General features: G+C 36.1%; 1 protein-coding gene across 2 annotated transcripts in view; it reads left to right on the forward strand.

Moving 5' to 3' along the window:
* The first annotated feature begins 15,161 nt into the window (after positions 1-15,161).
* LOC111064515 overlaps positions 15,162-17,613 on the forward strand; it is a 68,100-nt gene continuing 65,648 nt past the window's right edge. The window contains exon 1 of one of the 2 annotated variants that reach the window (XM_039430604.1): positions 15,162-15,277. Coding sequence is in view for 1 of the 2 variants with exons in the window: in XM_039430600.1 (XP_039286534.1) it covers positions 15,213-15,277 (65 nt within the window). In the remaining variant the exon portion in view is untranslated. The remainder of the gene's footprint in view (positions 15,278-17,613) is intronic. The other variant, XM_039430600.1, reaches the window with a different exon arrangement.

The raw sequence follows: 17,613 nt of genomic DNA on the forward strand, positions 1-17,613 counted from the left end.
AAACGAGATTGACCTAGAGTGTGAAATGACTCTTTTTTGGGAAGAGCCACAGAAAATCTGCCGTCTGAGGCACGCTCGACATTGGCAAGATAATGCTGTTCAATCTTTCGGTGCTCAGCTGTTAGATTGTCCTTAGGAAGAACTTCTTCAAGCTTCCAAAATTTTTCCATCTGATTGGAAATCTCACAAGTAGAAATGAAGTTGGAATGAACAGAAGGTTCTATCTGAGATGAATGCGTGGACAAGACAGCACCCCAAACCACCCAACCTAGTTTGGTGCCTTGCAAAATGCAGTCAGATGAAATTTGAATTTGACCGAATGTCAATATGGAAGCATAGACTGAAACGCTCAAAAGAAGATCGATTCCCTGAGAAAGGTGAAAAGCAGGATCAGCAAGCTGAATGTGAGTGGGCAAACTAAGTTTTGAAATATCAATTCCTACTGGTGGAAGACTGGGTGTAATTTTGTCGGCAATAATGCAAGAGACCTTTCTAGACCATGTGCGATCAGAAGAAAACACTTCCACAGATGTGGAATACATCGGTGCTGTATTGATGCCAGAAACTGTATGTATAGTATTGTTATGACAAGTTGAAACTAAAGACAACCGTGAAGCAAGATGTTTGGAAATGAAACAGGTGTCACTACCTGTGTCCAACAACGTGCGACACAAAATAGGTTGACCAACCTTATTATAGACTACTACCTCTGCAGTAGGCATGATGGATACTGTTGAATTTTTGTTGCCATCATATGTGTGACTGGAGTTACTAACTACTTGACCAGCGGCTGGAATCGGCGACCTAGCAGATGACTCTACAGTTGAATTCAATGACTGTTCAGAAGTAGATGCGACAACTGATGATGAAGCGAGCGGCGACGTGCGGAGGTTGACTGCCGGCTGTGAACCACAACTGCAGCTGTGAAGATGTGCTGAACGACTGCTGTTGGAGGAAATTGTAGTATTCCTTAATTGAACACTGTTGGCATTTGCTGTAGCCTTAGAGCAAGATGACGTAAATTGAAATGATGCACCGTGCAAAATGGAATGATGTGCCTTGCCACACTGCTTACATGCACCAAAGCATTGGTGTCCTGTTGAAAATGGGCGGAGACAATTGAAGCACAAGTGCTTTTTGCGTACTGCGTCAACACGAGCTTGTGGCTGTAGATTTGACAGCTGAGAACAAGTGAAGACAGAATGTGCTGAGTTGTTACAATACAAGCAAGCATTGGGACGTTGAAATACCGAATTGGGTGTAGCAGTACTGCGACTGTTGTTGAATGATGAATTGGATGTTCCAATACTACGATTGTTAGAGTTGAAAGAAAGAGCTGCCGATCTGCTGGGCTGCTGCTGGTTAGCCCTAGGATTGACCTGAGCTGAGTGATTCAAATTAAGTGACACAGCTTGTGACACTTTATGTTGGGACTCCATAAAGTTCCAGAGATTGTCAATAGAAACATCATCCATAGTAGAGTTGTATCGCTCCCAATCACGTAGGGTAGCAATATCAAAACGAGACACAGTGACATACATGAACAGAAGGTCTTTAACATCTATACCTAAATCAAGTGCTTCTAAAGCAAAAATGTTTGTTTTTTGATGGTCAATAAGACTGCGCCAAGATTGTGCTGATTTTGAATTGAGTTGCGGTGGGTTCAAGATTGCCGAAACATGTCGATCAGCAATAAGTATTGGATTGTCGTACCTGGTTTTCAACAAATTCCAAGCTAAAGTGAAATCACCTGGTGGTGCATTGGCGATTCTATTCAACGCTTCGCCGGATAATACCTGTTTGAGATATTGAAACTTTGCACTGTTATCAACTGAATCATTATCAACTATAATACTAGTAAATGCAGAACGAAAATTCAACCAATTTTCAAAATCACCATTAAAACGAGGTAATGGTATTTCTGGTAATTTGAAACCTTGTGAAAATTTAATAGGTCGTGGAGTGGGGGCATGCACTAATGCAGGTTCAACGAGAACCCTATTGGCCTCTTCAAAGGCTGCCAGATTGGCCTTGATTCTAGAAGTAATGTTAATAAAATTTTTTGAAATTTCATAATGAATAGTTTTGTCTCCATTGGGATCCCCTTCGTCTAAGCTATCCTTGATATTAACATAGGCATGTCGAAGGGTATCAATTTCCTCTTTGACAGTGATTAATTCATGATATTCTAGCTGATTTCTAGGCGTTTCAAAATTAAACTGATCAATGAGCCACTGTAGGTGATCAAACAGATTTTTTCTCTTTGCTATTAGCGCCGAGATATCAGTTGGAAGAACTTCAGTAGCCATGATTACAAAGATTACTACAACTTAAAATTAGAATACTTGCGACCCTAAAATGCTGCCAACTGTAGTTGTGCGTGTGCCCACGTTTAAAGCGCAAACGTTTGCAAGAAGATGTGTCACCAAGGCTTGTGTGGAGAGCCAAATGAACTGAGTGATGTGACACCAAGCAAGTGATAATGGTGGCGCTCGAGCAACTTGTGCACAGGATGCAGTGTGGCAGCTTACAATGATTCAGGTCTTGAGAAACTGGTACCAACACGAGCGCAGCGTGCTTGTCTGGGGTCCAGTTAACCTTGAAATGAATGAGAATCTATTAATACAAACAATGCTAATACAATAGTTAATGTCAAAAATTGGACCCTAAACTAAGGCGTCAATGTTAAAGATCAGGATGATTTTTTTTTTTACAAATTTAAAAAAGTTTGAGTTGACCAGGGGTCATTAGATAATGAGTTGTCCCAGGTCACTGGCCTTGATCTGGCCGAAGGAGGACCATTTTAACATGTGTGATCTGTGCACTGAATGAAATAATAGTGGACTGTAAGAAATGCTTTTGTAAATAAAAATTGTTAAGATGTATGAATTGTATATTTATTGTACTACTGCACAAATCCAACATGCCAAAAAATGAATGATAATTTATAATAAAACTGGTAGCTGGGAAAGACGCCAAATAAAAGTAAGGTTTAAGTAAAACAGTTCAATAGATTTATTGTATACTTTGAGAAACGTGACATATTGTCTTAGATTTAGGAAATGCCACACAGGGCAGTTGACTGACGAGATACGAATAATTGACTCAATAGTCAGGAGTACAAAACAATAAAAATGACATAATAAAAAATTGAGACAATCAGTTGAAATATGATAAATTGACTCAATGATCATGAGTACAAAACAATAAAAAATACATAGTAAAAAATTGAAACAGTAAAAATTGAGATTGTCAGTTGATAAATGTTGAATTGCTAACAGGAAAATTTAATTTAGGTACTAGACCAAATTCCTAGTAAACAAAACAATTTGTGACTAATGAACAAGTACAAAACTACTATATGTAATGCTCCGTAATGAGTTAATGAATAAATTCAAAGAGAAAATAAACTTTCAAATGGCAATAAGTAATAGAGAAAAGTCAGGTCAATGAGTAATCGCAAAAAATACAAAAGGTAAAGGTAAACTGCCAAAACAGAACAATTGAAATGTAAATACTAAAGGTAACAAAAAAACGAATGCTTTCAGGACATATTAAAACCTTTGTAGTTCTGGATAGGTTTTATTAGATACACTAAATAATCATGAGTTGAACGTCAATTGAAAAGCATATATTCAATGTAATTAATAATTTTAAAGACAATATAAAATAGGTAGTACAGTGAAATGAAACAGACACTGTATTCAAGAACGTAATTGACAATGGCTTAGACTAACTCTTAATGCTTGATATAATAAGTCAAATATGAATAATAAGTCAACAAAAAATTAATTGGAAGTTGATCGATATTAAATAAGTCAATATGAAAAATGTAAAATACAAATACTTGCAATACTTCCAAAAATATTGGTAAAAAGTTGTGTCTACAAATGGGAATCGCGACTTTAGAATAAATAATTCCAAGTAAACCCTGAAAAGGTCAAATAATAATTAAACAAACAAGGCAATTGAACAAATAATGAAAAATGCTGATAATGATTCAAAATTGATACAGAATACTTATCAAATGCATGAAGAGCATGAGATCCAATCTTGAATTGGATGGGCAGTACATCGAGACCCCCTCGATGATACCGGACGATGGTGGAGACCTGGATGGACCCACGAAATGGAGCGGACCAGAGCGAGCTACCGGAGCTGGACTGGACGGCGAGCCATGAAGAGCGGCGACTTGGATGACCCGCAAGCAGGACAAGAATCAATCCGAGCGACAGACTCCGGACTGGAATGTTGACGAATCAGGATAGCCAACAGCGATGGCTCAGTGGTGACGACACAGGAACGGCGGCGACACAGCGATGAGTGGGTAATGTCAGGTTAACTATTGTCAGTGCAATACGAGCAAGACTGATACAATGACGGTGTGACACAGTTGAGATATGCAACACATAAACTTGAAAGTAACGTAGCTGAAGATTTACTGAATTGAATGAACCGTCCAAAAGTTTAGGCACGGTGAATGAAGTGCAAAGTTAATTGAGTTGGCTACGGCCAAAAATCACAACACTGATGCTAAGTGAATGTCTGAATAGACAACCATCCAAATGCTTGGCATGGTGAATGAAATGTAACAAATGTTCGTAGATCACTAAAAGAACTGATTGAAACTGATACACCATCTACGGGGTAGACATGAAAATTGCTAATACTTCGATCTAGCAATGAATGATTAGGTAGCTAGTTGACTAACCTAACAAAAACGGATACAGAGCAGAACGTCTGACTGCACCGTGAAATGATGAGAGTGTGATCTTGGAATGCAAGCAACACACCAGTAATAATGTCCCGCGAGACCAGAATTACTTCAATGAAACGATGAATGCGAAAATTGGGCCTCAAGCCCTACCACAAAATGCCTACCGCAAATGAATGTTCAGTTCAATCATAAACTTGTTGCTGAATGTTGAATGTTCTGGAAACTTGATTTTCATAATCAGTAATATGAAAATGATTTGAGTTCTCACACTGAGAAGTGAATAAATTTGGATTGAAGATAAAAATTCGAAGCACTCGTGACGAATGAAACGTGTTGGAACATACCAAATACTGATGATTGAAGATATTTCACAAACTAACGAACCGAAAATACTGAAACTTTATCAAAGCACTGGAAGAAACATTCTACGTTGAATAAACATGAATTTAAAACTTGAGAATTGAAAATTTTGAATTGAAAGCGACGAAAATTGAAGAACGGAAAAAAGCTGATGTGAACTGTTACGCCATTGCTGTGTGTGGTAGGAATAGGAAACAGGAAAATGCATGCACGAATTGCGATGTAAGAAACTACGCATAGCCACGTCGATGAAAAAGATATGCGTAAAAAACGTCTAGACACGGTAGGAAATACTCCAAAATAATATTAAATAATACCAAAATGTACAATAAAATTAATGTACAAATGTAGCATGACAAAAAACTGATGTAATCCGTGAACTGCAGAAAACACAGTGAAAGTGGACCGATGACAAAGTGACTTGCGCACTAACGCGACAAGTTGGGACAAGAACACAATGCATAGTGCGAAATCTGACAGATTCAGTATATTAACAAGATAATGTTTTGACATCCTAATAAAGTTTGAATTGTCAATCTTATGTCATGTAGCAATTTATTTCCTTACTTCAACCTACAATCGTTCAACCCACCAACATCGTTTGTCAAGTTTTATTTTTGATTTTATTATATAAGTCATTGAAATAAAATGATACTGCTGCAATTTGTGATAACTATCTTCAATGATGGAATGACGCCATTGTTGTCATGTTGTGGAAAATCTACATCTATCATGGCTTCGTGTCGTCTGCAAATCAGATAGCTTTTTGAATGCCGAGGCAAACGTGGATCGCGTCCACAAGGACGTACAGTGAATGTTGAGGCATGTGTACATACGATTGTTCGCGCGAATCTGTACGGACGTGTGTACAAGGCTTTAGGCGACTCGAGCTTCGATTGAGTAAAATGAAAATAATTTATTGGTTAGGTTCTAGAAAAAATAAAGTATTTGTAAAATTTAATAATTTTTAGAAAAATTAAATTCAATTTTTAATAATTTTGTGATATGATTGAATATTCCCTTCAGCTTAACTGAAAAATAGTAAAACGGTGTACACACGTACGTTTGCCTCGGGTGAGCATACGTGTATGGGCTTGCATTCGCACGTGTGGACACTGTTCGCTGAGGCATGTGGGCGAACCGGAACCCTGTCGGTATTTTGGCGTGCTCAAAGGCGCCTCGGGCGAGCATTGAATGTACGTGTGGACGCGATTTTGCCATACGGGTGAGGCAAAACGTAAACATTGAAGGCGTCATAACCTAATTCCAATGAATTAGGTTAATGAATGACAAATAAAATTGTGATCCAATAACTAATTGTAAATTGTAGGATTTTTGTAATTTTGTAGGATATGTGGATTGTCAAATATTTAAATAGAAACATGCATGGAGTATATAATTTGTATCATAATTAACAAATTTAGAACTGCATAATTTATGTGAAAAAAGCTTCTCTACAGGGTTCCTACAAGAAAGTATAGATCAAATATTATTTTACTGTGGCTATCAAATCATCTTGTGTTTGTTTCATGTTATCAATCAAAGTTGTTAATTAAAATTGTAATCTTCAATATGATATAATACGTTTTAGATAGCTAGGCTATCTATAGAGAGATTTATTCAAACTTTGAACTAGTATTCCCTTGAAGGTAAATCTTGAAGCTAATCTTTTGGAGAATCTTGTTTTGTCATGTGTATGAGCATAGTTAGTTTAAAATTGGCAGCAATTTAGTATTTGATTCAATTTATGGCTAATTTCCTTAAAGAAGACTGTCAATTTTGTGAGACAGTGTTAAGTGCTTTGATTAGGACAACAAAACTGGAATTATAGTAGAATTTTTCTTTTTTGAGATTCTGAATAGATATTGGAAACCAACAAATGAATCGCCTAATGCCAAGAATCTCAAAGTTAGAGCCAATCGTTCTTGTGGAGTTATTGCTTCCCTCATGATGATATCATTTTTTGTTTAGATAACTAGTTGAATTGGATTCAGTATATTAACAACATAATGTTTTGACAACCTAAGAAAGATTTAATTGTCAATATTATGTCATGTAGCAATTTATTTCCTTACTTCAACCTACAATTGTTCAACCCACCAACATCGTTTGTCAAGTTTTATTTTTGATTTTATTATATAAGTCATTGAAATAAAATGATACTGCTGCAATTTGTGATAACTATCTTCAATGATGGAATGACGCCATTGTTGTCATGTGGAAAATCTACATCTACCATGTCTTCGTGTCGTCTGCAAATCAGTTAGCTTTTTGAATGCTGAGGCATACGTGGATCGCGTCCACAAGGACGTACAGTGAATGTTGAGGCATATGTACATACGATTGTTCGCGTGAATCTGTACGGACGTGTGTACAAGGCTAATACTAAAACTAGAATTTAAGTACAAGTGTTGGTAGCCACCTTCGACCATTAATATAATAGACACGGCTTCCCAATACCTCCACAATACATTGGGCAGAAGCAAACATAAACAGCCGTATGACGTCACATGAAGGAGCAAAATGGCTGGATATTCTTGTACGGTATAGGCACGCTATCATATTTTTGTATTTTAATCAATTACCAGATGGTGATTTCTTTAAAAAATGGTGAGAAGTTGCTGTGCATATAACTGCACGGAGAGTGATAAAAAAGGAAGTGGGATTTCTTCTCACAGGTAAGTAATTATCTAAGTTACATTCTTTTCAAATTAGGCTCAAGTTATCATTCAATAAGTCAATGTTAATGAAGAATGCAAACGTGAATTTGCTTGTTGTCTGTGTATAAAAAGGTATTTCAATGCCTGCAGCCGATTTAGAGATTCTAAATTTTATCATTTGATTTTGCATACAAAAATATTAATAAGATAGCAAAGATCACTGCGTCTATTAATGCACTTGATAATTCATGAAAGTTGTAGAATTAAGAGCTCCCTCTATCACTTATCATATAGATTTATATTATTAATGTTATGTGTAATTTCGGTAAGTAGTCTAGTTTTTTAAGCTCTTCATCTACTCATCTAAATCTTCATGAAGAATGTACTTTTTGTAATATAAAAGGCCTATGTAGTTTTATTTTTGAAAAAAATATTCATAATAGTAGATAGCAAAGATCACTGCCTCTATTAATGCACTTAATAATTCACGAAAGTTGTATACCTAAACGAAGTTGTAGAATTAAGAGCTCCCTCTATCACTTATATAGATTTGTATTATTAATATTATGTGCCTAATTTCTATAAGTAGTCTAGTTTTTCTAAGCTCTTCATCTACTCATCTAAATCTTCATGAAGGATGTACTTTTTGCTGGCCTGATATTAATTCTGATTGTAATATAATTATATGTAGTGTTCTAGTTTTGAAAATATTATCCATCATAGTAGAAAGCCAGATCACTGCCTTTATTAATGCACTCAATAATAATTAACAAAAGTTCTATAGACAAAGTTGTAGAATTAAGCGTTCCTTCAGCTCAATGAAGCTGAATATATTATTAGTATTATTAATATTACCGTATGTACCTACTTAATTTTGATAAGTAATTTTTCATGCTCTCCATCTACTCTTCTGTTAACATATCTGTAAACTACTACTCTATTAATCATAGAATGCAATAAATTATTGTTACTGCCGATATATTTTCTACAAAGAAATTATATCATGATTATTATATTATACTGATATAATATAATGTAGTAATAATATTTCAATATTGATATGTTCATTCAAATCATCCAATCTTTAATCCTTGTATTCCAGTTTTTACCATCATAATTTTATTGTGTTTCTATGTGTGATAAGAATCTGTTGTGTCTAGGTCGAGAATTCAAACTCAATGTCAATATTATTTTTTTGAACAGGCTCTAGATTATGTTATTGATTGTGTGCATAAAATACAATAATTCCTGAATTTTCAATAAGTCTATTCATACTTGTTCATAGATTCAAGAAGCAAGTTTTTATTGGCTTGATAAAGCCCTGAAATAAATCTTAATACAACATAATCTGTTTAAATACGTTTACTAGGCAATATAAACATAGGCTCTATGTATGCAATTATAATAAATAATGAATAAATCAACTTCCATAATTAATTTTTCAAATAGAATAATAAATCAGTTCAAATTCTGATTCAGAAGCTATGAAAGTGCTCATTTAGCATAGGCTGATTATGGCGTGTAGTTCGAAGGCTCTCTCATGTGACGTCACACACCCAATTCATGTTTGCTTCAGCGACTACGCTCAAGCCATGACGAAGGTATATTAATGGTCGAAGGTAGCCACCCTGAGCGCGCCTAATTTCTAATTATTTAGGCGACTCGGTATTGTACCTATTCTGTGGCTATGGTAGGTAACCTGTTTGTTGTGTTGTGAACAAATAATAATGTGTTAGGGATGGGCAAAGTAGCTCTTTCTTGTGATCGGATCAAGATTGCTCGCTCACCACAGTGAGTCGGTTCTTGTGAGCAATTTAAAGAGCTACTATAGAGATCTCACAAACAGAAAAAGATGGCTCATCAGATTGGTTTTACTTTAAGGCTGTGCAAAGGCTAAAAAAAATTGCATGGTTGCCTGTAAAGTCGGTATACGGGCGAAAGTTTTACGTGACAACGACTTTGAGTGGTAAAATAATTTTAATGTGAATATTCATTCGTATAGTAGGAAGAAGGATGAAATAATAGTAACAATTTAAAACATTTATTTATACAAATAATTATATTTAAAACATTAATTTATACAAAGAATCTCGCACTGAACCACAACATTGTGATTACTACAACATAACCTATTCACTTATTCACCTAAGCAGGCGCAGTCGCAAAAGATTGCTTGCGGCGCCTGCGCAGGTTGACAGCTCCGTTTCACTCTCTCTCCAGGTGAATGCTTCGGGTCGCTGCTGGTTGCTCGCCACTGCTCCTATTCGTGCTCTTTCCAGACGACCGTGAACCGAAACGAACGCTCTCACTCGCTCTCATTGTGAGCGCATAACGTGGGAACGTAACGCAGTTTCTTGAAGTGTCACCCGGCAAACCAATTTATAAGATGTTGTCACGTCAATAAACTCTCTAATCGTGATATTTTTCCAAGATTTTCGATTTGTATATCATCAAGCTATTAAAATGAAAAAGTTTTCTCTGGAAAACATTTTTTTCCGATCATTACTTCTTGAGATATGAGCGCCTGAAGTTTGAATTTTTGGGACAGAACATTTCAAATTTGGTAAGATATAAATCCATGAGATTAAAAGGATAGATTCTTTATGGTATTATTGATCTAGTGAAACAAAATTTCTGAAAATATCAATTTTTAAAAAAGTTATTCAATTTACAAAAAATAACTTGAATAAAAGTTATTTCTGGTTATTTTTAGTGAATTGAATAACTATCTTGAAAATTGATATTTTTAGAAAATTCTTGTTCTACTAGATCAACAAAACCATGAAGAATCTATTCTCCAAATCTCATGGATTTATCTCTTTCCGAAATTGAATGTTCTGTCCCAAAAATTTAATCTTTATGCGCTCATATCTCAAAAAGTAATGATCAGAAAAAAATTTCCTGAGAAAACTTTTTCATTTTGATAGCTTGATGATATACAAATCGAAAAGCTTTGATAAATATCTTGAGTAGAAAGTTTATTTCTAGTCTTTGCACAGCCTCAACCTTGTATTCAACTATTGTTTACTATTGTTGGGTGCATACCAACTGACCCAATTCCCATTTGACCCAACCTACCACTTGACCCAATTTTTTTAAATCGAGAAAAGCCGCGAAACCACTTGACCCAATAGACATCTGACCCAATATACCATTTGCCCCAATATTATAAACATCACAAAACCATCTGACCCAATTGACATCTGACCCAACCTACCACTAGACCCAACTACTGTGCTGCGCTCTCGTGGCATAGTTTATGGTGCGCAAAACATCAATGCCTTCTTGATGAGTGGTACTCCTTCGACAACTTCAATAAATAACTCAACTGAGAAATGCAGTCTCATAAGTACCGGTAACCGAGAATTGTAGGGTACTATATCATGGAGATTATTTGATTTTTTTACAAATTTCGTTGTGCAAATTGTTTATTTCTCAGTAAATAAATAGTACAATCAGAAACATAGCTTCTGAAATATTCATAAAACTATGTAGGTAGGCTACTCATATCAGGTAGACTCATATGCAGGTAAATTTACTGAGGGAAGAAACTTGTGAGGAAATTTTTTAAGGCAGATTCCATCAAAGTCATTCTCTACAATTATTTATGTTGTAGGTTTTAACCTAGGTTATAAGGAATGTCCATAAATATTCATTTCCAATTTCTATTTCTAATACAGTAACTCAATTCCATTGTCTTACAGAACTTATATCATAGGCTGTAGGATACCTGTCAACAGCTTTTTTCTGACTTAATAAAAACTATGATAGCAACAATAGACTACAATACTTGGAGTAAGGTAAAATCTAGTTGTGAAAAGTTACCTATATCAAATTGAATAATCATCAATCATTTACTGATTGATAAGATGCTTTTATGATGGTTTTACCAAATCTAATAACCTCATCCAAATTTAATAATACATATCTAACCTCAAAATCACAAAATAACACAAATCTAACCTCAAAGATAGCAAGAACTGTCAAAACAATTGTGCTTGGTTTCAAGGCCTTCTAGACTTTTACCTGAAGAGTAGACCGTAGGTAGAGAGTAACCAAGCCTGGAACATTGCAGACGTTTTGCCAGAGTGCAGCACAGTAGTTGGGTCAAGTGGTAGGTTGGGTCAGATGCCAATTGGGTCAGTTGGTTTTTTGATATTCATAGAGTTGGGACAAATGGTATATTGGGTCAGATGTCTATTGGGTCAAATGGTTTCGCGGTTTCTCTCTATTTTAAAAAATTGGGTCTAGTGGTAGGTTGGGTCAAATGGGAGTTGGGTCAGTTGGTTGAGCCCCCTATTGTTTATGTTAGAACTGCTCCGGAACAATCCTTTCAGGTCTTCGAGATCAAGATCGAAGAGTCGAAGTCGAAGTCAAACCACTTCAAACCAGAACTGTGATCAAACTGAAACTGATCACTGATCAGATCAGTGATCACTGAGCCAAGAGCCATGAGACTGGGAAAAGCAGACTTCATAGAGCGCGGGAGCGTCGACCATAGATACAGTCACTGTACCATAGAGAGTTGACGCATTGTCGAGAGCGAGAGCTACCACTCTTTTATTCATGATCATAGCTCACTCTTGCTTTTACGAGAGCTGGTTCTCAAGAGCAGCAGCTTCTCTTTGTCTCAGAAACAGAGTAACGGCCAGCAACAGTCACAGCTATAACATAGTTATTCAAAAGTATTCTTTGAGTATCTATAGTGAGGTCCACGTTATAATGGTAGTGTACGATTTGCAATGGTGTTGCTATCCTTGTCTATCGTTCAACAAATGTGAAAGAGTTAGGGGTTAGTTTTTATTCAGGTTATATTTAATAATGTTTTATTAGGATAGGTTAGGTTTTTGCTTTAAAATTGCAATATGCTAGAAGGGGCTAGGGTCTAGGTAGAGTTATGTTTTTTGATGTTTCAAAGGTAAAAGGATAGGTTAGGGGGTTAGGATTTTGCAAATATAATGATAATATATTGATTATTATATTGAATTTAATGATAAATCATCATTGGATAATAATATCTTCATCAAATAGAATGACGATTGGCTCCAGTTACAGTGCTCGGTAACCATCATCACAAAGAACAATACATTCAAAGATCTGACTGAATGGAACGGGAAAAACTCGTTGCTAACGCATGCGCGATACGGTGCTGTCTGAGTTCCAGATATTCCCAATTCATGCGACCCGTCTGTGACAGAGTGGTTTGTCAAAAATACGCTGTGGCTACAGTTATTCATTTCATAAAATGTTTTTTTAAAATTTAAAAACTAACTAAATTTAAAACATAAAATTTTATTACAGTTATTCATTTCATAAAAAACAAAATGAAAAATAAAAACAATCTTTTACGGTAACCGTAGCTCGTATCGAGTTCCGGTAAACATTTGAGCATGCGCGGCTACCGCTATTTACATGTGCATTGTGGTGCTTGTGGTTTTTGGTCACATGATTATGATTTCTAAGTAACTAACTAACTTCATTATTAACTAACTTATTTCTAACTAATTTCATTGAAACGATAGGTTATCATAACCATGTCACCAAAAACCATCAACACCACAATGCACATGTAAATAGCGGTAGCCGCGCCTGCGCAAATGTTTACCGGAACGCGAATGGAGTTACGGTTACCGTAAGGCCTCTTTCACACGATAGGAGACGTGCAACTTGAACACTGAACAGTGTTCTCGTTTTTTTGTCGAAGTACATTGAGTCAAATCGTGTCTTTCACATGGTGACTCCTATCCAGGAACCTCGTTTTGTCACGTCTTTTCCCCTCGAGGCAAGCAGAGGCAAGATCTAACAACTACGCCGCCGTTTCCACAAAGTATGACTCATCACTTTTTTCTCAAAGTCTAACTTCCTTAAAAATATAGATAGAAGATTTCTGATTTCGGATTTGGATTCAGCGACCCCAAATTCTTTAAAGCGTAAGTCCCGTTTTCGAAAATATCCGAAAACAAGGAAGTTATGGCTGTTTTTAATAAAGCTTTCTATTATCATATAATTATACGGTAAAAACGAACAGGTACTGTACTATACAGTACGTAAGTACTCTAGCTATTATAATACAACTTACACTGTATTCGTGTAGGAAATTTGGTAGGTTATTTATCTTGATTTCTGGAAATACCCCAAAATAAGGGAGTAAGATAACTTTGAAAAACCAAAGTTTTCCTGCCGATTGAAGAAACATTAAAAATTAGTCTACAAGACATATTATGTCTTAGAATAAAAACGTGTAACAAATATCAGATCACTATTCAAGCTATCAAGCTTTTCATAAATTTCATAAGTTTGTGTCGACGGTATATGACATAAAAGGCAAATGCTCGCGCTTGGTCCATAGTTCTACGACTGAGGAATGAGGATTTAGGTCAGCAACTAAAATCGACAAGCCATGATTGTCAATCTTACTCATGATACAAAGCTTTGTACTATGATACATGGTTTTCATTCCGTATCATTCTTTATTAAAAATAAAACAAGATTCCGGTTTCAAAAGCATCAAAGTCGCCAGGCTGGTCTGAGCTATTCATGACTTTTTTTCAGTATGCATTATCAACTCAGCAGTTCTAATACACAGACATCACTACTTGGAATGCCATGACATTTTCTATTATTTCAATTCCTATTATTACCATAGATCGATTCAGATCAGCACAATGTTTATACTGTATGTTCATAATAGATTTTTCTGATTGTAAAAAGAAATAGTCAATAATTGCTGAGAATTTAAAGTGATATTCAACGATTTGAATCTGATAAATTGGATTGTTGAATGACAATTGAAATTCAGTGAATTTTACTGTACAACATTCCTTTTCCTCCTATTTTATTGGGTGATGAGTGGAGATGATTTATGATTTCATATTTGGATTCATCTTTTCATAGTTCAATATTTTTTTGGAAAACTAGAACTTTTAAAAATTAAAAATGTTTATGTATAAACTTCTCAGGTGTTCAAAAACTTCTTAAAACCTTTGCCTGTCCCTTTGTGAGGCAGGAGTATTATTATCTTAGTATGTACTATATAATCATATGATAATGGAAAGCTATATTAAAAACAGCTATAACTCCCTTGTTTTCGGGTATTTTTGAAAATGGGACTTACGCTTTAAAGAATTTGGGGTCGCTGAATCCAAATCCGAAATCAGAAATCTTCTATCTATATTTTTAAGGAAGTTAGACTTTGAGAAAAAGTGATGAGTCATAGGTTTGAGCAAACGTCGGCATAGTTGTTAGATCTGTCGGCTTATTTGTAAGATCCCCATGTGAAAGTACAGGAGAGCTGCAAAATATGAAATATGATCTTCTGTAATATGATATTCCAGGAGCGAGGTCTCTGCCGTGTGAAACTGGCCTAACTGTAGCCACAGCGTCAAAAATAAACTTGAACGATCCTATCGTTCCTTCCACGTATAAGCTTTACACTTCACGGTTTAAAGCTTATGTTAACACTGTTTATTGCTTACATGCTTACATTGCGTTCATATTTTATTTATTATTATTTGAACTCACTTCAAGTTACAAATCAAAGGTAACTGATTTAAAACTTGAAATACTTATATGAAAATAATTTAAAACAATATATATTTAATACGTTACGTAGAGCTAGCTAATAGAAAAGTTTGAATCATTTTTACATTTATTTGTATTAAGGTATAAAATAAATTATGTAGAAGACTATTTCAATCAACAGTTTTTATTTAGATAGGCCGTATGTATTGTAGCTACAATAATAAAGTAGATTCTTTGTTAGTAGTATGGCAACTTAAAATAATTTATTGTGAATTAAAAATGTAGGCCCATTATGGAAACTAATCACTAACCTAATCACCGGTTCCACTTTGTTAAAACATTATTCTAGTACATTCTTATCAGTAATAATTGCATTGCTTATCTTGTTATAAACTTCACAAAATTTCAATTAGATGTACTTTGTGTAATTTTCGAAATGCAATAATGCACTTCAAAATGCTGTTTTTAGCCTTATCTTTGGCATAATTTTAATAGGCAATGTTACCGGTATTTGGAAACATAGCATTATTAAAAAAAACTGGAAGAATAGGTAAAGAATGAAATCGGGTGATAGCAATATTCTATTTTTACTAAAATGATTATTACAGACAGATGATTTTTTACAATGTTATTTTTCTCATATTTGATTGATATATTTTATATTAATAATAATCTCTAATTAATGTCAGTTGCACAGAAAGCCGGCTAAATTTTAACCGTGATTATTTTACTTACTTACTTGATACTTGTTGTCGTTGTCGAAGACTGGGGATTCCAGATAGACAGTGTCATAAACAAGGTTGGTTGGTAGCCATTTTGGCTAGTCGTTGGAGTAGAACTGATTCAAAAAAGGGGCTCGTCCTCAAGCTCAGCAAATGAGTAGAGTGGCCTGTCGTTCAGCTTCAGCTTCACTGTGCTAAGCAGTTTATCTCTTGGTAGATTTCTCACTTCGCTGGGCAGCCTGTTGAACATTCGAATGGCTGCTGCTGGGTAGCTGTTGTAGGTGCTGCTCAATCGTGTGTGGGATGCCTCAAGGTCAGCAGCTCGGCGTGTATTGTGGCTGTGGATTTCGCCTCTTCTCGTCCAGTCTTCCTGGTTGTCCATCAGGTGTGATAGTGAGCAGAACACGTACTGACTGTAGATGGTGAGGATCCCCATACCCTTGAAGAGAGGTTTACAGTGGTCCCTACTTCCCGAGAATGTGATTGTTCGGACTGCTCTTTTTTGGAGGAGCAGCACATCCTTTGCTGCTGGTACATGTCCCCACAGGATCAGTCCATACATGATGTGGCTGTGAAAGAGTGAGTGGTATGCCATCACCAAACTATCCCTGCCTACCACATGTCTGAGCTTTTTTAGCAGGTATATTACCCTGGAAAGCTTTCGACACACTTCTGACACATGGTGACTCCATCTCAGCCTTCCATCCAGCCAGAAGCCAAGCAACTTGACCGGTTCTGCCATCGCAGTGAGCAAATGAGGGTATTTGTTTTGTCCTCATTCAGCTTTAGTTTGTTTGCTGAGAACCACTTTTTTGTGCTGCATAACAGTTCTGCAGATCTTGAAATAGCCTCATCACTTGTTGGACCTCTCGCTGCTATTGTAGTGTCATCTGCAAAAATCACTGCTTCCTCGTTTGCTGTGAAATCATTCATGAGGAGAATAAACAGCAAGGGTCCCAACACTGAACCCTGTGGTACACCATGCTCTACTCTCCTGATTCTTGAAGTCGCTCCCTTTATTGAAGTAGCTTGCATTCTATTTTGCAAGTAGTTTACAATTGTTTTCAGCACGGTCCCTTTCATGCCATACATTTCAAGCTTTTTGATGAGTAAGTCATGCGGCACACAATCAAAAGCCTTACTCAGGTCGCACATTGTGAGGGCCAGGGCTTCACCACCCTTGAAGGCACTTTGTATCTTGCTGGTCAGGGTGAGCAATGCACTTGTAGTTGAGCGCCCATTTCTGAAGCCATGTTGGGATTTTGCCAGGATTTCGTTCCCCTCCAGAAATTCTGTGATTTGCACCTTCATTTCTGTCTCAATGACCTTGGACAAAATTGGGACTATTGATATTGGTCGAAAATTAGATGGGATGCTGGTGTCACCTTTCTTGTGAATCGGTATTGTTCTTGAAATCTTCAGTAGATCCGGGAACTTACCCACACTGAGACAATCATTTATTGCCCTTGCCATTGGTCTTGCTATTAAGTGTGCTGTGGATTTCAAGACAAATGTTGACAGGCCATAAATGTCCTGTGTTTTGGAGTTCTTCAATCCTCTGATAATGTTCTGTATCCTCCGTGGGTTAACCTCCTTCCACACATACATACTTACACCACCTCTGGTGTTGATG

The sequence above is a fragment of the Nilaparvata lugens genome, chromosome 6 (genome assembly GCF_014356525.2).
Source record: "Nilaparvata lugens isolate BPH chromosome 6, ASM1435652v1, whole genome shotgun sequence".
In the NCBI taxonomy this organism is placed as follows: Eukaryota; Metazoa; Arthropoda; class Insecta; order Hemiptera; family Delphacidae; genus Nilaparvata; species Nilaparvata lugens.